Source organism: Petaurus breviceps, unplaced genomic scaffold (assembly GCF_028583685.1).
Source record: "Petaurus breviceps papuanus isolate PSGF00001 unplaced genomic scaffold, PetGlider_PUasm1.0 339, whole genome shotgun sequence".
Taxonomy (NCBI): domain Eukaryota; kingdom Metazoa; phylum Chordata; class Mammalia; order Diprotodontia; family Petauridae; genus Petaurus; species Petaurus breviceps.
Window position 1 is genome coordinate 283,837 of NW_027186112.1, and position 25,905 is coordinate 309,741.

At 45.1% G+C, this 25,905-nt stretch overlaps 1 protein-coding gene across 1 annotated transcript in view; it reads left to right on the forward strand.

Moving 5' to 3' along the window:
• RHPN1 (rhophilin Rho GTPase binding protein 1) overlaps positions 1 to 25,905 on the forward strand; it is a 57,015-nt gene that overhangs the window by 18,976 nt on the left and 12,134 nt on the right. Inside the window, exons 2-10 of the mRNA XM_069096900.1 lie at positions 2,406 to 2,521; positions 4,882 to 5,010; positions 8,809 to 8,884; positions 12,626 to 12,703; positions 15,266 to 15,390; positions 16,486 to 16,652; positions 17,604 to 17,791; positions 24,201 to 24,357; positions 25,009 to 25,128. Coding sequence (XP_068953001.1) covers positions 2,406 to 2,521; positions 4,882 to 5,010; positions 8,809 to 8,884; positions 12,626 to 12,703; positions 15,266 to 15,390; positions 16,486 to 16,652; positions 17,604 to 17,791; positions 24,201 to 24,357; positions 25,009 to 25,128 — 1,156 coding nt within the window. The remainder of the gene's footprint in view (positions 1 to 2,405; positions 2,522 to 4,881; positions 5,011 to 8,808; positions 8,885 to 12,625; positions 12,704 to 15,265; positions 15,391 to 16,485; positions 16,653 to 17,603; positions 17,792 to 24,200; positions 24,358 to 25,008; positions 25,129 to 25,905) is intronic.

Sequence of the window (25,905 nt, forward strand, 5' to 3'; positions counted from 1 at the left end):
ATCTGTTTCTGTCTTGATAATTCTGCCTGTATACTTTGAAGTTCGGGATGCTGACCTTTTTCCCCTGAACAAGGTAAATGATATATATGTCTCACTGATTAAAGTAAGCTTGTTAACCCATTTTGAGTTGCTTTCCTTTAACAAAGCAGATCCAAGAACCTGTGGTGGCAGCAAACCCTGAGGACGCTTGGGGTGCTTGCTGCTACACCTGCCCACCAGCATGCCATTGTTTGGACAGTAGGCATTTTTTGTCCTTATCCATATCAGTATTCCTGTGCGATTGTTGAGTATTTGATTTCTGATTGTACCCTAGTACCCTGGGGCTTCATGCTACAGTATGTACAATATGATGTCATCTAAGTAGCCTCTAGAACCTTCTCACAATCCATAGGGACATAACCACACTTGAACTCTATGCTAGAAATATTCTATGCCATTGGTGAACATTTTTTTTGTAAATGGATAATTTCTCTATTTTATGCCTCGCTTGATATTTCTAATCAAAAACTCATTGAGTATGGTCTAAAATCCAGACTCTAAGACCAGGCTTATTCTAGGGAGTGGGCTTAGGAGATGGGAAGGGGGGAGGGATTTATCATGGTAAATTAACTAATGGACCAGGTTTAGTCTTAGGTTTCTTATAGGTAGGTAACACTTTGGCTCTCACCATGATTTCTGAGGGAATCATAAGAATTTGGGCTTTCTGAGGACTCATATCCTAGCACATAAACAGTCAAGATAACTCTCGCTCTTCCCCCAGGGACCTATACAGCCCTCCAGACTGATAGTATTGTGATAGAAGAACAAATATAATACAATGATGCCATCCACCTGTCATTCACCTTTCATGAATTGAAAAGCTCATATGGCATTGAAGGGATATTACATATATATTTGTATGTTTGGTGTTCTTAGCATCTGGGCTAGTGGTCTTTTACATGGGCCTTTGCTGGGCTCCCATGAAGCTACCCCTAGATGCCAGTGTGCCTGTCTTTGGACACCTACAGCTTTGAATGGCTCAGAGTTGAAGGCCAGGCTTTGCAGAAATGAATTCTTGACTGCATGGCTCCACTGGGCCTTTATGGAGCTAAGTTCTTATATGTTCATGGAAGCTGTGGCAATATCTGATACTCATTTGGTAACACAATTCATGCCATACTTTGGCCTGTTAGGGCAATTCTGTTCATTTAGCTTAGTGAACTCCCAGTGGTAAAGCCTAATCAAATGAGTTAGGGGTGGGTAGGTGGACAGATAGGTAGGGTAGAAGAGGATGTCTGGATGGGATCCTCCCATTGGCCAATGAAATACAGGAATGTTAGAAGCACAGCAGCCACAGCAGAATGTTTAGAACAATTGTTGGATATATCACAGAACCATTTAGCTTATCTACACAATGCATGTAGCTAGGTTGTAATTCATCTGAAAATGTTTGAGCTTTTTAGTGGACATCTGGCTCAATATGGATATTGTACTGGTGCAATATGGTAGTCAGAAAGGCTAAAGGTATTCAAAGATGCATCAAGAGACGTATAAAGTCTGGAACAAAGGAGGTAACATCTCTTCTGTGCCCTTCCCTTGTTACATTGCACCCATATCAGACTACACTGTGTTTAGTCCCTACCACCATGCTTTATAGGCTGGACCAGAAAAGGGTTACCAAGATAATGGGAGAACTGGAGAATGTACCCTGGGAGGTTTGGTTGAAGGAACTGAGAATGAACGTTAAGCCTGGAGAAGAGAAGACTTAAGCCATGATAGTTATTTCAAGTTATTTGAAGAGCTGCCTTGTGGAAAAGGTATTAGATTTGTTCTTCTTGGCCTCAGAATGAAGAACTGGGAGTAGTACATGGGAGATGCCGAGAGGCATACTTAAGCTTGATGTTAGGCATATTTTCTTAACAACTGGAGCTAACCCAAAGTTGAAGTATTGGGCTTCCCATCCTTGGAGGTCCTCAAACAGAGGTGGGTGATCAGTTAGTGGGAATGTTACAGTCAGGCAGGGGTTGAACTAGGAGGCCTCTTGAGATTTCTTCGAGCTCTTAAATTCTGTGTTTCTTTGATATGATATTTGGTTTAGTGGTGAGCGGTTTGGAATGATTGAAAAGTCATTTTAATTTTCTGATATGTGACCTAGGCCAGTCTTGTCCTTCAGACATCACAGGGACAGTGATAATCCTAGGGGCTTGTACCTGATAATGTAGGGCATAGAAGAAGGTGTCCAGTAAGGGAGAGAAGGGAACAAGACAAAGTTCTTATGAGCGAGCTTCTTGGAGGAGGTGACTTTTGGAGCCAGGGAGGCTAGAAGGAGGCATGATGGCAGGGACAGGTAGAGAAGGAGATCTGAGGTTTCCAGCTGGACAGGCCATCTGTCCTACTGTGAATCCTCTTCAATCACCTCCCTGCAGGGCTGCAACCCCCTGGTCCAGACCCAGAGGAGCCGCCTACAGAGCTACCGGGCCAGGATCAACCAGCAGATCAACAAGGAGATGAGGATGCGCACAGGGGCAGAGAATCTCTTCAGGTGAGTGCGTCCAGGTAACATCACATTCCAGTTATTCCCTGGGAAACTCCTTGTGAAAATCAGTCCTAACCTACCTACTCATGTGGGCTATGTCCCTTCTCACCTAGTCTTGGAGGCTTCCTAAAGGAACCTAGGGGTTCTCTGAGGGTTGGGTCTGTGTTGTCCCCTGCCTCCAACATTCTGGGTGTATCCTCTCCCATCCTGAAGGCAGTGACTGTCTCCTCCCAATTCTAGGGGTTCCCCGAAAGTCGGTTCTGTGTCCTCCTTCCCACTTGGGGGTTCCCTAACCCTGCCCTCACCAACTGTCCATTGGGCATTTTCAACTGAACTTTCTGATAGGCATAGGTTTCCTGAAGGCAGGGGCTTTATCATGTTTCAGGGTCTATTGGGGACATATGAGTTGGTATCCTGGGAGAGAGTAAACATATGCTTATCCTTCAAGAGCCAGGAAATCATTTCTGGCTTGCTATTCTAACTCCTACACTCACCAGCCCCTCTTTTCTCTTTCCTTCTCTGCAAGAGTGCCTCCCCTCACGCTCCCTCTCAGTACGTGGCTCCAGGTGTCCTTTCTCTCCCTCATGTTCCCTGCCTATGCTGTGCCCATTTCAGCCCCCACAGCCACTTGGCCAAGCCCCAGTCACCCTGGGACATTTGGAGGATGATGTAAGCCCTGATTGTGATGACTTTGTTTTGGGGCAGCCCCTCCCATGGTTATCCCCCACAGGCCTCCAGACTTAACCAACTCTGCCTCCCTTGTTCCTTCAGCGTCACTCTAGAGAGGAATGCACTGTCTCAGCACTTGGTGACACCTGGCATACAGAGGAAGGACTTAGCGCTGGGTTAAGATTTATGGGATTACAGGTCACAGATTTAGAGTAGAAATGAATCTTTGAGATCATCTAGTCCAATGAAGAGGAAACACATCCTCAGATAGGTTAGATGCATGGGTAGTAAGTAGCAGAGCCAAGATCTGAATCCAGGTTGATCAGACCATCAACAGGCATTAATTAGGCACTTACTGTGCACCAGGCACTGTGCTAAGTTCTGGGGATACAGTGGAAAGCAATGATCTTTGATTCTAGCTCCAGCCTTCATTCTACTGCACTGCTGCTACCTCTAAATAGAATTTAGATCCAGAAGAGACTAGAGAGGATCTCTCCAAACTTGTGTCTTTACAGGATGGGAAACCAGGGCCTGGAAAAGTGAGGTGACTTGCCTGAGCAGGGAGTCTTAGGATGCCTTGGATTGCAAGTCCCTCCCTTCAAACCACCTCCTCCTCCCAAAAAAGTGCCCTGAAAACCCCTCTTCCCTGACTACCCCTTGGCAAAACCCTAGAGGAAGGAGCTGAGAGAGCTCTGGTCTAGCAGTCAGGAGTCTAGGAGCTATTCCCCAGCCTGGCTTCCTCAGGAGGATTTGGTACCAGAGTAGAAACTCTTCTAAGTAAGATTTGTAAAGTTCTTTGTCACACTTGGTCCTCATAGTGACCCTGGGAGGGAGGTGGTATTATCCCCATTTTGCAGATGAGGAAACTGAGACCGAGAGAAATAAAGTGGCTTGTTCAGGGCCACGCAGCTGGCAAGTGTCTGAGGCTGGATTTGAACTCAGGTCTTCCTGGCTCCAGGTCCCGTGTCCTACCTGGTTGCTTCAAGTAACTTGCCCATGGCCTCACGGATACTAAGTCTTAGCGCTGGGATTCAAACTTGGATCTCCAGACTCCCAAGTCCAGCAGTTTTCCACAATAAGTGTTTAAAATAGAATGTTGTCCAGACTCCTTTCTCATCATGGGCATTTTCCTCTAATAACAGAATCACAGCTCTCTCTCTATGTTCCCACTTATTCAGTGGCCCTGTTTTTTAAAAATGTGTGGCACTTCTAGGTGGTATAGTGGTTAGTGCACTGGGCCTGAAGGAAGACCTAAGTTCAAATCCAGTCTCAGACATTTTAGCTGTGTGCCCCTGGGCAAGTTGCTTTGTCTCTTTCTCTCTCTCTGCCTCAATTTCCTCAACTGTAAAATGGGCATAATAATAGCACCTCCCTTTCAGGGTTGTTGAAAGGATCAAATGAGATATTTGTAAAACATTTCACACAGTGCCTGGTGCGTAGTAGGTATTCAATAAATGCTTATTTTCTCCCTCAGGAAAAAATATAATGTGGCAGAGCTCTGCCTCTCTGACTTGCTACGGGTGACTTTCAGCCCAGTTAGTCTCTTCACCGATTTGAAATTTGGGTTTCCACATCTGTGAAATGGTACTAATAATTAACTTGTTCCTCCACCTCTTTCACCAGACTGTCTGGAAGGAACAACTTTAGACTCCCTAAATCAAGACATCTTTTAAGAAACGTTGTGGTTCTTTCCCTAGAGCCACCACCAACCATCGAGTCAAGGAGACCGTCGCCTTGGAACTGAGCTATGTAAACTCTAACCTGCAGCTGTTAAAGGAGGAGCTGGAGGAATTGAACAGTAGTGTTGATGTGTACCAGAATGAGAGGTACCCAGGGTTGGAGGGGAGGGGGCTCCAGCTTGGATCCTGGACTTCTCATTTTTAAGAAGGGAAACTAAGGCCCTGAGAAGATCCTTGTCTCATGAGTGTTGGAGCTGGGGCTAATAATAGCAAACGTTTAGTGTTTCTGCTCTGGTACTTTGATGGTCTACAAGTGCTTTAGATTTAAATTATTCTCCTTTGATCCCCACAATGACCTTGTTGGGGAGGCAGCTCCATTTTGCAGATGAGCACACTGAGGCACTGGGAAAGGTCACACAGCTAGTACGTAGCAGAGTCAGAATTTGAACTCATGTTTTCTTACCAGAAATCCAGGGTCCTTTCTTCTCTCTCCACCCCTTCTCGGGGATTTCATCAGCTCCCGTAGGTGCAGCTATCATCCCTTCTCAGATGACTCCTGGTCTTCATATCCAGACCCCTCTGCTGAGCCCCCCCAGCCATACATCACCAGCTCCCCGTGGGATACTTTCCATGGGCTATTCTACAGACATCCCAAACTTGGCACATCCAGAGCACAACGCCTTCTCTTCCAAATCTTCTTCCCAGTCCTTCCAGTCATTTAGATGTGCAGCTTGAGGCCATCTTCAATCCTTCACTCTCCCTCACAAGTAGCCAATTAGTTGCCAAATATAGTTGATTATTTCCCAAAATATCTCTTGAATTTGTTACTTTCCCTTCACCTCATTCAGCCTAGTTCAGGCCCTCCTGGCCTCTGAACTGTTGTGGTTACCTTCCACTTGGGCCTTTAGGCTCTTCCTCCTCTTATCCATCTTCCAAACAGCTGCCAAATCGATATTCTTAAAACACAGATCTCTATTTGCTCAGTAGAACCTGTGGTTTTCTATTATCTCTAGAATAAAACACAGACTTCTCTGTTGGGCATTTAAGAGCCTCCACAACCTGAGTCCAGACAGACTTCTAGGTTTTTTGTGTACTATTCCCCTTTACAAATTCTACAGTCCAACTAAGCACTCCTTCCGACTTTTCCCCACAGGTAAAAATTCCACTTCCTGTCCCCTTGCCTGCACAAGCTGTCCCTCAGGCATGCAATGCCCTCTTTCTTCATCTACTTTTCAGAGCCCCTACTGTGTTTCCCCGATAATAAGACCTATCCCGAAAATAAGCCCTCCCCTTACTGTGTAAGATTCCTCTAAAATCAGCCCTCCCCCGAAAATAAGCCCTATTGAGATTGCTACTGTAGTGAAGGTGATCCCCTGCGCTACACGCTACATTACGGTACCCTCTGTATGCACCGTCCCCCCCCTCGTGAAACGCACGCCGCGCTCCGAGCTGCATCCAATCAGAGCTGCAGCAGTGAGCGCGTCATCCTGTTCTTCCCCAGTGATTTGCTTGCTGGCGCCATTGAGAGCAGTGCCGCAGAGGAGAGCTAAGGCAGGACAACATAAACCCTCCCCTAAAAATAAGCCCTCTGGTGTTTTTCTTTCCAAAAAAATTAACAAGACAGTGTCTTATTATCGGGGAAACACGGTAGGTCCATTCAGAGCTGAGCTCAACTGCTATTTCCTAATTGAGGCCTTTCCTGATTCCTTCTCCCTTGAAATTACCAAGTATTTTTTTTTGTACATATTTGTATACTTATTTCCCTAGAGTCTAAGCTACTTGAGGGCAGGGATTATTTCATTTTTCCCTGTCTGTATCCTCAGTGGCACATAGCAGGCACTTAATAAATTCTTATTGATTGATTTTCCACTACCCCACAGTTGTCCTAATTCAGGGTCCCCATGGCTTTTTCTTTCAGTGACTGCTTCCCTTATCTCCCTTAGATGTACTGCCAATCTTAAATCACTCTCACTCTAGAAATGAGAACTACTGTTATCCAAGAAGCCAAGTGGAAAGAATTCAAGAGACCAGGAACTAAAGGATAAGAGTCAGAAGGGGCCTTAGACATTATCTAATACAGGGTTTCTTAAACTTTTTCCACTCAAGACCCTTCAGCGCTTCTTGAACTCTAGGTTTAAACTCAGAGTTTAAGAAATGCTGAATTCTAATCCAACTCTTCCATATTATAGAGGAGGAAAATGAAGGCTCAGAGAGGGAAATGACTTGTCCAGGGTTACACAGCTGAAAAAAATAGCAGAGCTAGAATTCAAACCCTGGGTCTCCTGAACCAAAACCAGTGCTTTTCACACCATATTGCCAAGTGTCTCATTTTAGCACCATAGCTTGCTAGCTGGGTGATTTTGGGTGAGTTAGTGTAGCAGCAAGCACCCCAAGCGTCCTCAGGGTTTGCTGCCACCACAGGTTCTTGGATCTACTTTGATAAAGGAAAGCAACTCAAAATGGGTTAACAAGCTTACTTTAATCAGCCATAGATGTATCGTTTACCTAGTTCAGGGGAAAGAGGTCAGCACCCCGAACTTCAGAATATACAGACAGAATTATCAAGACAGAAACAGATCAAGTAGACAGATTTCCAAACTGTCCAACCATTACATCCATACCCAATCAACATCTGGGTTTTTCAAAGCCATGGAACTCTCAACAACAGGCTTCCCAGAATCCATATCAAATCACAGAACACTTCTCAAAGTGAGCCCCCAAAACAAAGCTACACATCAGGGCTTATATAGCCTTCTCCTGGCTCAGAGAATGTAACAATCTTATTGACTCACTGGACAATCAAGAAGTATCTACTGAAAAACAAGCCTCCCACCCCAGGCTCCAGGTGCACTTTAGCCTAGGGGCAGGGAAGATCTTTAAATTTGCATTTCCATTACAGTTAGTCCCTTCCTTCTTACTAAGCCTTATTTTTCCCATCTGGAAGATGGATGCAGTGATATTTGCTCTCCCTCCTGTACAAGGTTGTTATGGGGAAAATGCTCTAAAGTTTATAAAGTGCTATAGAAATGTGAATGGTTATTATAACTGCCTTTCCTTAACCCATTCCTAATGTCTCATTTTGAGGGTCCCCTGAGTCTGGGGTTGGGAGAGAGCCAGGTGTCTGACTACAGGAACCATAGGACTGGGGATCCTGGTTTGGGGGTGGGGGTAGGAGAGGCTCTGGCTCATGGAATCTCAGAATTAGAAGGAACTTAAGAGATTGTTGGAATGAAAGAATATAGGAAAAAGCATTTATTGGTCACTGTTTTCCAGACACTAAGCTAAGCACTGGAGATACAAGTATCAGAACAAAATAGTTCCTGCCTGCAAAGAGTTTACTTTGTTTTGTTATTTATTTTTAATTTTTACTTACTTTTTAAAAAGTTATTTATTTTTTAATATTTATTTTTCATTTTTACTTTTTTTAAAGGCAGTACTTTCTAATAGGGTGGACAACACACTTAGGGGGTGTTTTGGTCTAGGGAGTCCTGAAAGCTGTGAATAGAACAATAGGCCAGTCCATTGGCGTGTCTTTTCCAGAGGATATGGTGGTATTGATTTGAATACAGTTCTTTAAGCCTAGAGGTAGAAAGGAGGATCCATCTGGGTTCATGTGAGGCAATAGCATGACCTGGGTTAAGAATCTTGGTGCTAGGGTGGGCACTGGAGGTTAGGCTTAGCTCCTTCTGAGCATGGTCTCTGGAGGTCTGGTTTGAAGGGTGGAGTAGCAGCACCAGAATAGGAGGGAGGGAACAAGCATTTATTAAACACTTATTGTGTACCAGGTATGGTGCTACATACCTTACAGGTATTATCTGGCCTTTGTGAAGAAATATGGATCCAGCCCCCTTGCTTCTCTAGGCCGGCTGCTTAGCCTGCAATGGGGGGTGAGGTGAGGGGGTCTTGGAGCAGGAACCTCAGAGCTGAGCATTCCTTTTGTTTCAGTGAAGACATCAGTGTCCCCATGATCCCGCTGGGGCTGAAGGAGACCAAAGAATTGGACCTGGCCACACCCCTGAGGGTAAGTCCTTGGCCCTGACTGAGGAAGCTCCCCGGCTGAGGGAGGTACAGGGCCTCCATCCTCAGGGAGCCCTTAGTCTGAGAGGAAGATGGCCCTTTCCTGAAGGGAGTATGCAGCCTGGTTGGGAAAGAGTGAGAGTTCCAGTTTCTATGCTGACATATCTTAGCTTCCTGACCAGGACCAAGTTATTTCTCCTGCCTCAGTTTCTTCCCCTGTAAAATTGGGATAACATTCTTGCCACCTCCCTCCCAAGGAAAGTATTTTGTGAGCTTTAAAGGCCTGTAGAAATGTGAGAAGGTGATATTTGTATTATTATGGCTTCCACCTGATAACTCTGGCTTCCTCAGCTTAGCATTCTGGGTCCTCCACAGGCTGTCCCCACCTAACCTTCCCGACCTTGTCTTCTACCTGCCTCCTCTTAAGCTCTCTAACTATCAGCCAGATTGGATATCTATACCCCAGACAGGTCCTACCTTTTAAAAAAAAAAACATTTTCTTTATTCCTTCCTTCCTTCCTTCCTTTCACTTTTTGGAGGGGGGCAGGTAGGGCAGTTGGGTTTAAGTGACTTCCCCAAGGTCACATGGATAGTTTGTGTGTGTGTGTGTGTGTGTGTGTGTTAAGTGTCTGAGGCCAGATTTGAACTCAGGTCCTCCTGACTCCAGGGCCGGTGCTCTATTCACTGTGCCACCTAGCCGCCCCCTACCTTTTTTATTTTTAATATTTAAACTTCTGTTTTCTCCATTTCCTAACACTGATGTACTCTTCCCCCACCTCTACTTTTTGAAAGTCTGTCCATTCTTCCAGGCCCAGTGTGGCAGCCACCTCTTCCAAGAAGCCTTCTTTGATTCCTGCCCTACTCCCCCAAGATAAGAGTGATCTCTCCTTTTGTGAGTCCTCACAAGCCTAAGAGAGACCTTTCACCTTTAACTCAGAAGAAATGTGAGATGCACAAATTTAGAGACATCTCTCCTCCAAATGTTCATATGGACTCTTTGTGCCTGACTTGTGATGGAGCCTTCTGAGCTCTCATTGGTCTGATCAGCCACAGCTGAACATATTCGACATTGACCCTGACACAGTGATGTCATTTTGATCTTCTTTGAGAAAGAAAGATAACTACCAACCAACTGATCATATATGTATAGCTACCTGAAGGATGCTGAGATCCCACCCTGGGCTTTAGGCCTCACTGACCCTTTGGCCTCTCCCTGGGCCTCTCACAGCTGATCCCTGGGACCTGCCTTCAGCTCCCCAGCTATTACATCTTTCACTACTTACTAGGATTCTCTGATTCCTAAGCTCCCAGCTGAAGGCCCCAAGCCTCCCCAGTACCTGAGCTTTCTTGAGTCCTAGGACTCCCAAATTTCTTGTCCCAAATCCTTGTTGTCTTGCCTTGTCCAGTCACCTATCACCTTGTCCAGATTACTATTATTCATTTGGTAGAATGGATAAAAAAGCAAACAAACTCCTAAAGGTTCAAGTAATAGTCTTTTTACTAAAATCATTCTACTATCTTAGAGTAGAAGCAGTTCTTAAGGCATTTTGAAGCATTTTGGGAGATAAAGACAAAAGCCACTAGCCAGAAAGTTAAAATCAGTAGTGAGGGGTCTCCTTAGGGTAGCATGAGCTCCCCACCAAAATCCAAAACCTACCTTATATTCTTTTTTGCCCAAAGAGGTCCACAGCTGGGCCCCAGATCAGGTCAACCTGGGGCAAAGTTCTCCCAACCTGCCTCATGTCTGCACTCTCTAATTTCCTTCATTGAGTCCCAGCTGGTGTTATGGGAGGATTAGCTCCTACTTCCTCAGTGCTTTCAGTGTCCTGGATGACAGCAGCCTTCCTCTACTAAAGCTAACATCTTCAGATGTTTCCTAGCCTGTTTCCTTCCCTTTTAGCAAAAGCAACAGTAATGACAATAGCTCCCATTTATGTACTTCTTAAGAAGATTCACAGAATTTGTTCCTCTTTAACAGCTCAGAGAGTAAAGTAAGTTAGTGCAAAGATTGCTATCCTCATTTTACAGATAAGGAAACTGAGTCTTTCATGAGAAATGACTTTCCATGACCTCATAGTAAGGCAATATGAGCTGGCATTTGAAACCTCGTCTCCTTATTTCAATACCAACAATAATGGTACTAGAACTAGATTTCAGTAATGCTTCTGGCAAAGCTCTTGTGTTATCTTTGTGGACCCAGAGAGATGTAGGCAGAATGTTGAAGTAGATTGGGAATGTATTGAGGCAGTTAGATGACCTCGTGAAAACCAGACCTGGAATCAGTAAGACTTAAGTTCAAATCTAGCCTCAGACACTGGCTGTGTGACCCTAGACAAGTCACTTAATGTCTTTGTCTACCTCAGTTTCCTCATCTGTAAAGTGGGATCAATAATAGCATCTGCCACCCAGTGTTGTTGTAAGGATCAAATGAGATAATGTTTGTAAAATGCTTTGTAAAGGGGGCGGCCAGGTGGTGCAGTGAATAGAGCACTGGCCCTGGAGTCAGGAGGACCTGAATTCAAATCCAACCTCAGACACTTAATAAAAAAAAAAAAACCTAGCTGTGTGATCTTGGGCAAGTCACTTAACCCCAACTGTCCTCCAAAAAACAAAAACAAAAATGCTTTGTAAACCTCAAAGCAGTATATAAATTTAGTTACTGTTACTATCATTGTTATTGAATGAGCACGCCTAAAAAGTAATCATTCATGGGTTCAGAGTGTTCTGGAGGGACTTCTCCAGTGGAATTCCAAGTTCTGTAACATTTTTTATGAACGACGTGGATGAAGGCATAGATGGTGTGTTCAATCAAATTTATAGATGATGTGGAGTTGGAAAGAGTTGTTAGCACTTTATATATAACAGAGTTGGGTCTCAAAAAGATCTTGATCAAGGCGGACCAAATTTAGTAAGATTGAATTTAATACAGTAAATGGAAAGTGCTTCATTTGAGTTCAGAAAATCAGTTTTTCAAGTACAAAATACTATCTAGACACACTGTCCTCGTGTCATGTGAAATTCTCATCCATGGTGTAAGCTTTGTATCATTTACACGTTGGATGAGCACACTTTTGTCTCTCCTTTGACCAGATTCATAAATTCTTAAGGAATGAGTCTTTCAGACCTTCTAGTCCAATCCTTCCTCAAATAGGAACTTTCTTTAAGATGTATCCAAGATGTGGTTGTCTAATCATCCCTTGAAGACCTCTAGGGAGCTCCTCCCAAGGGAGGGCTGTTCTGCTTTTGGATAACTAAATTTTTCTGAATGCTCAACCTCAGTCTGTACTTTCCACCCAGTGCTTCTAGTTTAGCCCTTGGGGCCAAGCATAACATTTCAAATCCTCCTTCTCTGTGATAGCCCTTCAAACCATAGGAACACAGATTTAGAGCTGAAACGGGCCTCAGATGCCAGTGAGTCCAGCCCTCTCGTTTTACATATGAAGAAATGGAGACTGAGAAGTCAGGTGACTTGCTCAGTGTTTTTAGATTTCCTGAGGGAAGATTGGAACTCAGGTCTTCCATTTTGACTCTGCCATTTTGATTCAAATACTTGAAGGTAGCTACTATGCCCAGCTAAGTTTTTGTTCTTCGAGATTAGCATTCCTAGTCCCTTTATCTGATCCTGTTATGGTGTGATTTCAGTCCCTTTCACCATCCTTTGGACCCTTTCCAGTTTATCTGTGGCCTTCCTAAAACAGGACATTCAGAACTGAACACCATGCCTTCATTCCTTTTCATTCCCCAGGAGATGATCTCAGAACACTATGGTGAGGACAGCACCTCTTATGAAGTGGAGATCAAGAAGCTTATGGACCTGAGACAGGTGTGTGGGCAGACGGCCAGCTACTCAGTGGACCACATAGGCAGGCATGGGCAGAACATGTGCCATTTGCACCTGTGTGAGGGTGAAGGGCATGGGGAAAGAACTCAAAGGGAAGGAGGGGGTGGATGGAAGGAGCTGGACTTGGAATCAGAAAGTACAGTCACCCCTGACACATTGCAGGGGTGCCTGGCACCCCCAGGCTCTGGAAAATCTATGGAAATTGTTTTGGCCCTCCCTTGGTACCAGAGAAGAAGTCTGAATTTTCTCTTTTTCTTTTATGGGTTGTTTGCGGTACCTTACTGTAAAATTGGGGGTAAGTATTTGGTCACACTGTGGCTCTGTGTCATCTGACCTTGTGTGTCCTCTGTGGCTTCCAGAAAACTCCCCCCCAAATTCCCATTTAATATCTTATACCAACCCGCAATATATCAGAACTGCAATGGGGAAAGCCACGATGTGGAAGGAATCACTGTATCTGGGTTCCGGTCCTGGCTTTACCACTTACTGACTGATTAGCCCTGGGCAGCTTGCTTCACCTCGATTGATCTTGTTTTCCCCATTTGTGAGAATGAAGGAATTAGACTGGATTGTCCCTCAAGTTCCCTCTGGCTTTAAGCTTTTGTTGCAAGTAATAATAATGATAGCTAACATTTTTGTAGCACCTACTTTGTGTCAGGCACTGGTCTAAGAACTTAAGTAAGCAACAACTAACATTTATATTGTGCTTACTGTGTGCCAGGGGTAGCTAGGTTGTGCCACAGTGGATAGAGTACTGGCCTTGGAGTCAGGAAGACTCATCTTCCTGAGTTCAAATCTGGCCTCAGACACTTACTAGTCGTATGACCCTGGGCAGGTCACTTAGTCCTGTTTACCTCAGTTTTCTCATCTGTAAAATGAGCTGGAGAAGGAAATGGCAAACCAGGAAAATCCCATATGGGGTCATGGACAGTCAGACATAACTGAAATGACTAAACACCAGAAATATGCCAGGTGCTGTGCAAGGAGCTTTGTAAATATTATGCCATTTTATCCCACAACCAGGTAGGGGAGAATAGGTGCTATTAGTATCCCCATTTTTTAGATGAGGAAATTGAGCCAAAGAGAGTGACTTGACCAGGGTCACACAGCTAATACATGTCTGAAGCCACAAACCCTGGTCTTCCTGAGTCCAGGCCCAGTGCTCTATCCTCTGCACCAACCAGCTGCTCCAAGTGGGCATAGCTAGGGCCCACATCTCTTAAATCCCAGTTCTACCCTATGGAAAGGGCTAGAAGGGGCCTTGCAGATCATTTTGCACTCACTGCCCCCTCATTTTGCAGATGAGAAGACGGAAGTCCAGATTCCAAATCCCATCCTGTTTTCTCTATACTAGAGATAAGTTTTGGTACCAGTCAAAAAATGACAATCTGAGATCCAGTGAAATAGAAGATGTGAACCTTACTCGCCCTTGGGGAGCCTCCACTTTGGCAGGGAGATGATAATAATGACAGAAACAGCTAACATTTATATTTTATATGTATATGCATAACATATATGTACATATATATGTATATATATAAAAACTTATTATGTGTTAGGCTTTAAAATTATTATTTTATTTGGTCCCCACAATAACTCTGGGAGGTAAGTGCTATTATCCCTAATTTACAGTTGGGGAAGCTGAGGCAAAAAGAAGTTAAGTGATTGCTTGTGGTCATGCAGCTAGTTTGAGGCTGGATTTCAACTTGGATCTTTTGATTCCAGGCCTGGAGCTCTATCCACTGTCTCACAATACACATGGTATTCCCCAAATCCTGAAGTTCCCCGCTTTACCTCCCCTCCTCCTCCTCCTCGCTGAGGTCAAGTAGTGGGAAAAGACCTGGGTTGAGAGTCAGTTCTAGCCCTGCCTCTGACACTTGCTCTGTGACTGTGGATACTTCTCCCTTCTGGGTCTTTGTTTCCCCATGGGGACAATGAAGAGGTTAGAATGTCACTTTTTGCCTAATTCCTCCCTTCTGTTCTATGGTCCAGTGACCCTGGACTTCCTGCTGTTCTTTAAACAGGACCTTCTCTATCTCCTGCCTCAGTGCCTTTGTACTAGCTGTCTAGCTTTGTACTAGCATGCCTAGAATCTTTTCTCTCCTCACCTTCTCCTCCTGTCTTCCCTGGCTTGGACTCAGATGGCTCTGGAGGAGAAAGTGAGACTGGTGACCTTGCACAAGCCCAAATCAAAGTCAACTGCAAGTCCCTGATAAAAGTCATCATTTCCCTGATATCATGGTTCTCTTTGAGAACGAAGGACAAACCACACAACCTTAAGGTCTCAGTTAAAAATCTCACCTTTTGCAAGAGATTTTCCTGATCTCCCTTAATGCCAGTGCCTTCCCTCGGAGATTATCTCCAATTCATCCTGTCTAACTTGTTTGTATGTAGTTTTTAATATTTTGTCTTCATAAGAAATGTAAACTCCATTAAGGCAGGGACTGTTTTCCCTTTTCTTTGCCTATTATTCAGCCTAGTTTGTGGTACGTAATAATCATTGAATAAATGTTGATTTGACTGTCTTGGTTTTCTCTCCTGCAGGCCATTCGAACCCCTAGCAGGAATGAGGCAGGTCTGGACCTTCTCATGGAATACTACAACCACCTCTATTTCCTGGACATCCGCTTCTTCTCTCCCAGTAGAAACCTTGGAGTCTTCTTCCACTGGTGAGCAAGGGATGATCTAATTAGTGTCTTCTTCCTCAGAGATACAGAAAGTGATTTGGGACACAGGACATGACCTCTGCTCTTAATTTTGATATGCAAGTCTGACAGACCTTCCTAACTTTAACCATGACCCCTTTCTTCCCCTCCTTTTCCATTTTCCTGAAGTCTGACCACATGTGCAGCTACCATCTTAGTTGAAAAGTGATAGTCAAATCTTTGTAATGGGCCACCTTGGGATATAATGAGCAGCTCCCCCCCCCCATTTTGGGGGGGAGACAATCAAGGGTAAGTGACTTGCCCAGGATCACACAGCTAGGAAGTGTCTGAGGCCACATTTGAACTCAGGTCCTCCTAACTAAAGGTCGATGCTCTCTCTACCAGGCCACCTTGCTGTCCTCTTCATTTCTCTTTCACTAGAGGGGTTTGATCAGAGACTGGGCAGTAAAAAATGGATGTTGCTGCTGTAGAAGGGATTTGGGCTAGATTTGTCCCAAAGTGGAATGGGCAGCTCCAGGAAGTAGCCTTGACCATTGATTACATTCTCAGTCAGGGTGTGATATGCCATCTGTAGAGAAAATGATGAAATCCTAGATCAGGGAAGGTTTGAAGTAAAATATGTCATAGAATCACCAAATTGTAGGACCTTAGACTCACAGAACATTGACATCGTAGAAGGATTCTGAGAATTTTAGACTCACAAAAACTTGAAATTATGGAATCCTGAACTATTGGAGCCCAAGAGTGGGAAGAAATCCCATAGGACATCTTAGTCCCTTCCTTTCCTTCCCCTGGTGCAGTGAGCCCCTCTAAAGCATCTCTTACAGGCAGATGAAGAAATCATGTATCTTTTCTTCTGTGCGAATCTTATTTGCCCAACCAGACTAGGAGCTCTCTGAGGGCAGAGATTATGCCTTATCTCCTTCCTCCTGTCTTCCTCACCCGCAGTGTACCCTGGTTGGGTCTGGATTCATATGGATTGACCTGATGAAGCATGAAGGGGTGGCTGAGCCAATAGTTCTGCGAATAGGCATATATGTATTGGGGGAAACCTCCCCAGCTTAGCTCAAAGACTTCCATTTCTCTTCCTTTCTGCAGGTATGACTCCCTCACTGGGGTCCCTTCCTACCAGAGGACACTAGCCTTTGAGAAGGGGAGTGTCCTTTTTAACATTGGTGCCCTTTATACCCAGATTGGGGCCCGGCAGGACCGGGGCACCAGGTCAGGCATTGACTGTGCCATTGAAGCCTTCCAGAGAGCAGCAGGTAAGTCTCTCCACCCCCTAGAGATGGGATGGCCACCTTTGGGAAATAAAATCATCTCTTGCTGGAGCTTCCTAGGAACAAGCACTATATTGGCATATGTTAGGACCCAATTGGCATATAATGTACATGTATTTTTTTGTTTTGATTTTTGTAGTATGGGATAAGGGAGCCAGAGGGAAAAGACATGCCCCTGTCATCACTCAGCTTTGGGATGGGGAGACTTATAATGAAAAGAAAACAAAATAAAAACTCTGTAGATAGGTGGGCCAGTGTGTAAAGATAAAAAACTCAGGAGGGATGGTCTCTGGGGCAGTGAATAGCACAAGGACTGGGTGGTGGGGAAATGAGGACAAGACTAAATGCTGCATTGGAGGAGAGTATGGGCAGAAGGGAAGGAGCTAGTCATGTTTTGATTTGCCTGGTATCAAGGTCTCTTGACCACAGATGAAACTGGGGAAAGATAAAAGGACTCCAATGACCTTGTGACACAGGGTCATTGTACTTTTATGCTTGAAGCACAGCCCAATGCATGAGACTCTTCCTGTGGGCATGCAACATGGAGTCCACAGACATGAGCCATACAGAATATGCCACCCTCCTCACCAGGTTCATTAGAGACAGACTGCTGTGCCAGGATGAGGTCTCACTTTGGTCTCTTTCTCTCCCTATTCCATTCTATAGCTAAAATATAAGGGACCATTTTATAGGGTACCACCTGAGAGGCTTACACTCTTCCAGACTTGACGTACTCCCTGTGGACAATCTCAGAGTAGCAGAGAGGCTTGTATCCCTGTCAGAAATATTGGAAGGAAAGAATTGCTTCCTTCCTGACCTTCAAGGCTCAATTGTCTTGCTTCCCTGTTTGGGGCTACAGTTGGACCCAAGGGTTGAGAAGGAATTTTGTGGAACCTAGAGGGGACCATTTCCCAGCTGGTGTCTCTGATCCCACAGGTGCCTTTAACTACCTAAAGGAAAACTTCTCTAATGCTCCAAGCCTGGACATGAGTGTGGCCTCTCTCTTGATGTTGGTTCGGCTCATGACTGCCCAGGTCCAGGAGTGCGTCTTTGAGCAGCTTACTCTGTCTGGGACCCCCAGAGAACCTCTCTCCCAGATGAGACTTGCTCAGGAAGCAGCCCAGGTATGCCCCTCACTGGACACTTACTTCCCTATCTCAAGCTCTTGAGGACAATGAGGGGTTCCAGGATAGGCTGAGCTGGTGGTTGGTTGTCTCTGAATAGGAGGGGAGATGAGGCAGTCTCTGAAGGAGGAGTTACTCCCATATATCTATCACAGGACCTAAATTTGAATCCCAGCATTGCCACTTTTTACCTATGTGACCTTGGGCAAGTTCATTCCCCACTGTGATAATCAGCTTCTTCATGTATAAAATGAAATGGAGCCTTGGAAGGAAGATCACATTTCTGAACTAAGGAAGAAGTGAATTGTAGACATGGAGGAAATCATGCACAGATGTGTACAGCAAGAGATGCAATGGCAGGTGTGGGAAATAGTGAGCATTTATTAAGCACCTGCTACATGCCAAGCACTGTGCTAAATCCTAGAGATGCAAAGAAAGGCGGAGCACAGCCTCTGCCCTTTAGAGCTCATAGTCTAATGGGGGAGACAACATGAAAACAGCTCTGTACAAACAAGCCATAGACAGGATGAATTAGAGATAATCAACAGAGGAAGAGTCTGGAATTCAGGGAGACTGGAAAAGCTGTCTTCTAGCCTGTGGGATTCTAGTTAGGACTTAGAGGAGGCATGAGGAGGGAGAGTATTCCAGGCATGGGGAAGAGCCAGTGAATATGCCCAGAGTCCAGAGACTAGAGATGGAGTATTTTGTGCAAGGAAGAGCCATTGTCACTGAATCACAGTATGGAGTTGAGGGGTGAGAAGAAGCTTGGAGGGGGCTGGGCCATGAAGAGCTCTGAAATGCCAAAAAGGAGATTTTGTGTTTAACCCTGGAGGTGATAGGGAGCCACTCACTAGAGATTACTGAGTAGGATGACTGGTGTGTTCCAACTTTTACTTTCAGAAGATTACTTTGGGAGCTGAGTGAAGGATAGATTGGAGTGGGGAGATGTGTGGGGCAACCATCGGACCATTGTAGGGATCTAGGAATGAAGTGATGAGGGTCTGCACCGGGGTGATGGCAGTTCCAGAGGAGAGAATGGGGCATAGATGGGAGATACTATGAAGGTAAATTTGATAGGACTTTGCAACAGATTGGATATTGGGATTAGGTGAGAGGAAGAAAAGTTGAGGAAGACACCCAAGTTGTGAGCTTGGGGGACTGGAAGGGTGGTGGTAGGAAAGTTTGGAGAGGGACAGAGTTTGGTAGGGAAAGATAATGAGTTCAGTTTGGATGTATTGCATTTAAGATGTCTATGAGACATCCAATTTGAGATGTCTAACAGGCAGCAGGAGATTAGAGCCTGGAGGCTAGGAGATTGGGGCTGGATAAGTAAATCTGAGAATCATTAGTGTAGAAATGACAATTAAAACCTTGGGAGAAAATGAGATCACCAAGTGAAAAACACTATAGAGGGAGGAGGCGGCCCAGGACAGAGGCCTGGGGCACACCCACCTTTAGTGGGCATGACTTGCATGAAGATCCAGCAGGGAAGACTGAGAAGGAGCAGTCAGATAGGGAGGAAGAGAGTCAGGAAACCTTGAGAGAAGCAAACCTAAGAGAGAGGAGAGTATCAAGGAGAACAGGATGATCAGTATCAAATACTGAAGAACCAAGAAGGATGGAGACTGAAAAAAGGCCCCTGGATTTGGGCAGTTAGTTTTGTCAGTAATTTGTCTGAACATGAAGTGGGAGAAAAGACGTAATGTGAGATAATGCTGGGAAAGTCAGTGGGAGTCTGATTGTGGAGGACCTTAGAGGCCAGGCTGAGGAATCTTTTATTCTAGAGGTCATCTGGAGCCATTTAAGGTTTTTCAGCAGGAGAGAAACATGGGGTCAGAACTGTGCATTAGCAAGATTCTTTTGGCAGCTATGTGGGGGATAGATTGGACATGAGAGAATGGAAGCAAGGAAACCAGCTGGGAGGCTGTTATGGTTGTCTGGAAAAGCGATAATGAGGACCTGAGAAAGAGTGATGTCTTAGTGGGAAGTAGAGAAAGGAATGGATGTGGGAGAAATGGTGTAGGTAGAATCAGTTAGACTCAGCAACTGATTGAATGGGGAATGGGGTGGGAGAGTGGAGGAAGAAAGAGTCAAGGGTGACTAAGATGAAAAACTTGGGTGATTGGGAAGGTGGTGGTACCCTGGCCACAAAAATGAAGTTTGGGGGGAGGCCAAGTTTAATGGGAAAAATGATGGTTTCTATTTTGAGACATCCAGTGGACATGTTCAGGAGGAAGTTGGGAATGTGTAATTGGAGTTGAGGACAGAAATAGGACTGGATATATAGATTTGGGAGCCATTTGTAGAAATAATAATGGAGCCCATAGAAGTTGATGAAATTACCAGGAAGAAAAGCATATAGAAAGAAGAATGCCCAGGATACAGCATTTTAGGACACTAAGGAGGGATGAACCAGCAAAGGAAGGAGCAATCAGATACCAGGAGAGAATGATAGCATGGGAGCCAAGAGAGGAAAGAATGTCTAGGAATAGAAGGTGGCCAGCAGTGTCAAATGCTGCAGAGAGGTAAAGAAGGATGAGGACTAAAAAAAACAAGCCCAGTGGATTTAGTAATAAACAGATTATTGGTAAGCTTGGAGTACAGCTTTAGTTAAGTGGTAAGATTGGAAGCTAGATTGCAAAGGATTAAGAAGTGAGGGGGAAGTGAGGACATTGAAGAATAAATATAGTTGATTCTTTCTAAGTGTTTGGCAATAAAAAGAGAAGAGAGAAATAGGAAGACAACTTGAGTGGATGGCCTGGTTGAGGGTGGGTTTTATGAGGGTAGAGGACACTTGAGTATGTTTGTGGGCGTAAGAGGAGGAGCACAAATAGAGAAAGAAGATGAAAGAAAGGGAATGGTTGGCCAAGCTCTTGGAAAGACACAGGAGGGGAAGGGTAAAGAGCACAGACAGAGGGGTTGGCCTTGACTACAAAGGCCAATTGTTGTCAGAGACTGGATGAAAGAGGAAAGAATGCCTGAAGGTACAGAGGGGTTTTGAGTTATAAAATAGGAAGGTTGAGGGAGCTCACAATGGCAACCAATGGCTTTGATTTTCTCAATAAATGTGGTGGTGAAGTCTTGTGAAATGAGAGAATTAGGGGAAGGAGAGCTGTAAAAAAAACATTTTTTTTTGGAGAGGGGAAGGTAGGGTAATTGGGGTTAAGTGACTTGCTCAAGGTCACATGGCTAGTTTTGTGTTAAGTGTCCGAGGCTGGATTTGAACTCAGGTCCTCCTGACTCCAGGGCCAGTGCTCTATTCACTGTGCCACCTAGCTGCCCCGAGAGCTGTAAAATTAAGAAAGAGATTTGGAACAGTATGTGGGAAATGCGATCTAATATCGCTTGGGGAAAACCAGTGTCCTACTGTTCTTTCTAGACTTTGATTATCTAGAAGACATTCTTAGTTTTAAATCTGTTTGCTAATTGTTCTTCCTAGCAATGACCCTGGTCATCACCACTGCCACTATTATTGATCAAGACCTAGCCCAACGAATGAACCAGTTTTCAGATTAGCCTTCTCATTCATAAGCTCTGCATTATATCACCAGTTACAGGTGTTAACGGTATCAAACATGGCTTAGCTGCCCATAACATTCCTGAGTGTGTGGCAGAACGAGATTAAAATATAATTGGGAAATATTTAACAAGATAAATAAAAATACAGTAGAACATAGATAATCTTAATATGTGGTTTTCTAAGTTGATACGTAGCCCACAGGGATCCTTATGGAAGTTTACCGGTCCTGTTTGACCCCACTGATATAGGTCATGGATATCCTCTGATTAGCGGGTTATCAGATTGGCCCTGTGTGGATACCCTTCTGGACCCGGGGTCTTTTAATTTACGGCTGCTGTCCTCATTAGGAACTGTTAGCAAATCAATAGTATTTGAAGGATTTTGTCAGCATAGAGAGATCTTCATTTGGGAGCTCCCTGCATTAATTCAGATGACAATTGTCTGACTTGATAAGTAAATCCATGGAATTGCCTGAGATTGAGAAGCTAGTAAAGTTTCAAAGGTGAGAGTTGAGCCCAGGTCTTTCCTGACTCCAAACCCAGCTGCTCTGTGTCTTGGTGAATCAAAGGGTTTTTAATAGACACCATGGACCTCGAGTAGAAAAAAGGTAAAAAAATAAGCGCAATTTTCCCTAGAGTTAACCTCAGTCATGATATACCAACAGATCCTAATCCAGACAGTTAAATAAACAGTCTACAAATGGAGAATAGTGCAGTGATAAGAGCGTGGCCATGTTGAAATCTGCCCTGTGTCACAGGACAGAGTGGGTTGTCCTTCCTGAAAGTCTTCAAGCAAAGGCTTCATGATTCCTTGTCAAGGGTATTGTCGTGTGGGGCTTCCTTTCTAGGCAGGGATTGGACTAGATGGCTTCTTTTTTGTGTGAGGCAATTGGGGTTAAATGACTTGCCCAGCGTCACACAGCTAGTAAGTGTCTGGTCAGAGATCGGATTTGAACTCAGGTCTTCCTTACTTCAGGGCCAGTGCTCTATCCACCTAGCTGCCCCATCTAGATGGCTTCTGAGAAGCTTTGCTACTCTGAAAGTAAATGCTTCTGTGATCTGGGTTCAAATCCTGCTGTGCTGTTAGTTACTACCTGTGTGATGTTGGTTAAGTTGCTTGGCCTCAGTTCTCTTGACTTGACGAAAGGGCTTAAACTAGCTCATAGCTTCATAGATTTAGGACTGGGAGGGATTTTAGAGATCATCCAGTCTAATTGCCTCATTTTATAGTTGAGGAAATATGGGGGCCCATAGGAGAGAATTGGGATTTGAACCCAAGTCCTCTGACTCTAACCACAGTACTCTTTTTCAATGTGTGATACTGCCTTTGACTTCAAAGGTCCCTTTTAATTGACACTGTATGATCTGATGTTATGACCAGTGTTGGTGGGTGGTGCCGGCCATCCATAGACATGGCACAAGCATAGTCTTGAATAGAGACCTGGGGGCTTAAGTGATTTCTGATAATTTCAAGAAGATTCCCTACCTGGGGTGAGGGCACATAGGGAGTTTCAGGAGCCTCGAATGATGGGAAGAGATTGAGGCCCAGTATCCCACTAATAGCTAGTATTCACATAGCTTTTTAAGGTTTATAGAGTGCTTTGTAACTAGTATCTCATAGCATCTCATACCTCCCAACAACCCTAGGGGTAGGCACTATGATTATTCTCATTTTACAGATAAGGAAACTGAGGCAAAGAGAGGTTAAATGACTTGCCTAAGGTCACACAGATAGTGGGTGAGCATCTGAGACGTGGGAAAAGGCAGAGGGAAGGACTGTCAGTGGAATTAGCTGTTTGGAGTGGGATGAGATCATGAAAGATCCTTCCTCCTCATTCCACATAACTTGTGCTTTCCATCCTTTTGTAGTGGATGGTCAGGAATGGAAAGGAAGGTGCTTTTCACAGCCAGGTTTTAGCATCACAGCTCTTGCCTCTCCTGCCATCTCTCCTGCTCTGTCTTTTTGTTCTGTGTCTTGCTGTCTCTCTGTAGCTCACTTCTTTTTTTTCATGGTTCTAGTTTTTTTGCCTTCCCAGCTGCACCCTCGTATTGAGAAGGGGGTGGTGTGTGTGTGTGTGTGAGTGAGTGTGTGCGTATGTGAGTGTGCCTCCATGCCTCCTGCTTGTGGTGATTTCAGGCCTGTTTCTCATGGCAGGAAAAGAATGAGGGCAGGGAAGGAGGAAGTTAGAGAAAGAGCTGTGTAGATGGCAGATAGAAGAAGTGGAGGGACGGGAGAGAAATGGGGGCTGTAAATAGAGGGTGGGGATAGAGGAATGGGTGAACAGATAGTCAATGATAGACACAAGAAGAAATGGAGAGTAAGACAGGAGCAGATGAGGATTCAGAAGATTATGGGCAGGAGTGGGAGAGTATTGAGGGAAGTGTATGGTAATGAAAAAGCCTGGGCCATATGGAAGAAGAGGAAGGGAGGTGGGAAGGGATGGAGGTGATCAGAGTAAATGAAAGGGAAGAGGTAGAAGGGACGGAAGAATAGATAGAGGGGGGGAGAACAGATAGAAAAGAGAGAAGAGTTGATGGAGTAGTGGAAAAGGAAGTGGGTGAATTTAGAGCGAGGAGACTGAGGAAGGTGAAGGGACACAGGAGGTGATGGGAAGGTAGGGCATAAACAGAGGAATGGAGGTGACAGGAGTAGATGGGAGGGAAAGGCCCAGAAAGAGGATTATAGGAGGGGATGCAGGTACATCGGCAGGAATAGAATGGGGGATAGAGAAGAAGGGAGATAGAGGCAGGGGGAGGAAGGACAGGGGCAGTGAGAGGTCTGGCTCCTGTATGGAGGGGTGGGAGCTTGGAGGCAGAGGCTGTGGGAGGTTTGGGGGTTGCATGTTCCCCATGCTTTGATGGGCCACACTCACGGTACCACTGCTGGCAGGTGGAGGACGTGTACTCCCTTGTGTACCAGACCATGGTCCAGCCACCTGTCAGAGACTATGTGCCCTTCTCCTGGACCACCATGGTGAATGTCAAGGCCAAACACTTCAGAGGACTGTCCCACTACTATGCTGCCATTGCCCTCTGTGATGGGCCCCGTAAGTAAACACTCAGCCCCATCTGACCCTCGCCCCCTGGGCTTCCCTTACTTTCCTTTCCCACACCCCTCCCAAGCCCTGGGGGAAGCTGGCTCCAACATGAGCCAATTGTCCCTTCTCCCATCCACCTCTCTTGACCCTCCCCTTGCTTGGGGTTGGACTTGTGTGCTGATGCTTGCATTTGGCCGCCTCTGTCTTGAAGTGTCTCTGCCCCTCTGGTGCTCTGTTCCTTTACTGACACTTATTATCTCTTCAGCTTGTTTGACTGCCTTTATCTGGCTCATTTGTTGTTATAACCTGTCCTCTCTGGGAGCTAGATTGCTTTGTTGACACTGTCACCTTCTGGGCAGTTTGTTTGTTGTGCAGACTCAGGAGAGATTAGACCTTAGGGAGGAGGTCTCTCCCAGAGCCCAGGTCCCCAAGCAGAAATGAGAGTCTCCTTTCCTGCTGACTGCAGTGTGAGTGTTGGGGAGGGGGAGTATGAGGGAAGACACTGCCCATGGCTAGCAGGAGTGGCCCTCTTGTCCTGCCTGGAAAAACCTCTGGGACTATATCACCTTCTGCTTACTTTCATCATCTCCAGTATCTCTGTGATTTGTTTCAGAAGAATTGGCCAAATCTTTTTCCTTTCCCCTGTTCCTCTCTTGGCAGCTGTAGCAGACTCCGAGATCCCCAAATATGAGAAAGCTTTTCTCCAATTCCACATCACAGTGCCAGAGGGCCCTTCGCTGCCTGTTCTCCTTCAGGACTCAGAGGAACGGAGAAAACTCGGTAAAGGGTCCACTAGGGCTGGAGGAAAGGGCCCCACAGGCCTCAGCCTGGGGAGGATGGGGGTGGTGCCATGGAACCTGTTGCTTTTGCTTCTTACTTCTTCCCAGTCCCCATTCCTCAGGAGTGTAGAGTCAGGCATGTCCTAGAACTCAATTTGCTGTTTAGAGAGAGAGAAAGAAGTCTGTTTATGATACAAGGAATCTCAGGATGCAGGCTTGACCTAAGCGGGCAAATTGTAAGGACACAGCATGCCAGTCTGGCCCTGTTGTGTGATGTGGTGGAAACATTACTGGGTTAGAGGAGGGGGGTATCGAAGGCTCTGGGTTCAAATGCTGACTTGGACCCTTTCTGGATGTGTAACTTTGGGCAAGTCAGATGAGGGGTTTGGCCTAGGTAATCTCTAAATTCAATGCTGCAACTAGGTGGCTCCATGGATAGAATGCTGGGCTTGGATTCAGGAGGACCTGAGTTCAAATCTGAGCTCAGACACTTAGTAGCTGGGTGAGCCTGGGCAAGTCACTTAACTTAACAGTCTGCCTCAGTTTCCTTAACTGTAAAGTGGGAATTATAATAGCATTTATGTCCCAGTGTTATTGTGAGGATCAAATGAAATATTTGTAAAGCCTAGCATGTCATTAATGCCATATAAATGCTAGCTCTAATCATTATTATTATTAAGGCTCCTTTTTGCTCTAAATGCTATCACCTTAACACATCTTTCCTCTTGCAGGCTCTTTAGACCTGTATGTCTGGATCCTCTCTTTGGTTTCCCCTCCC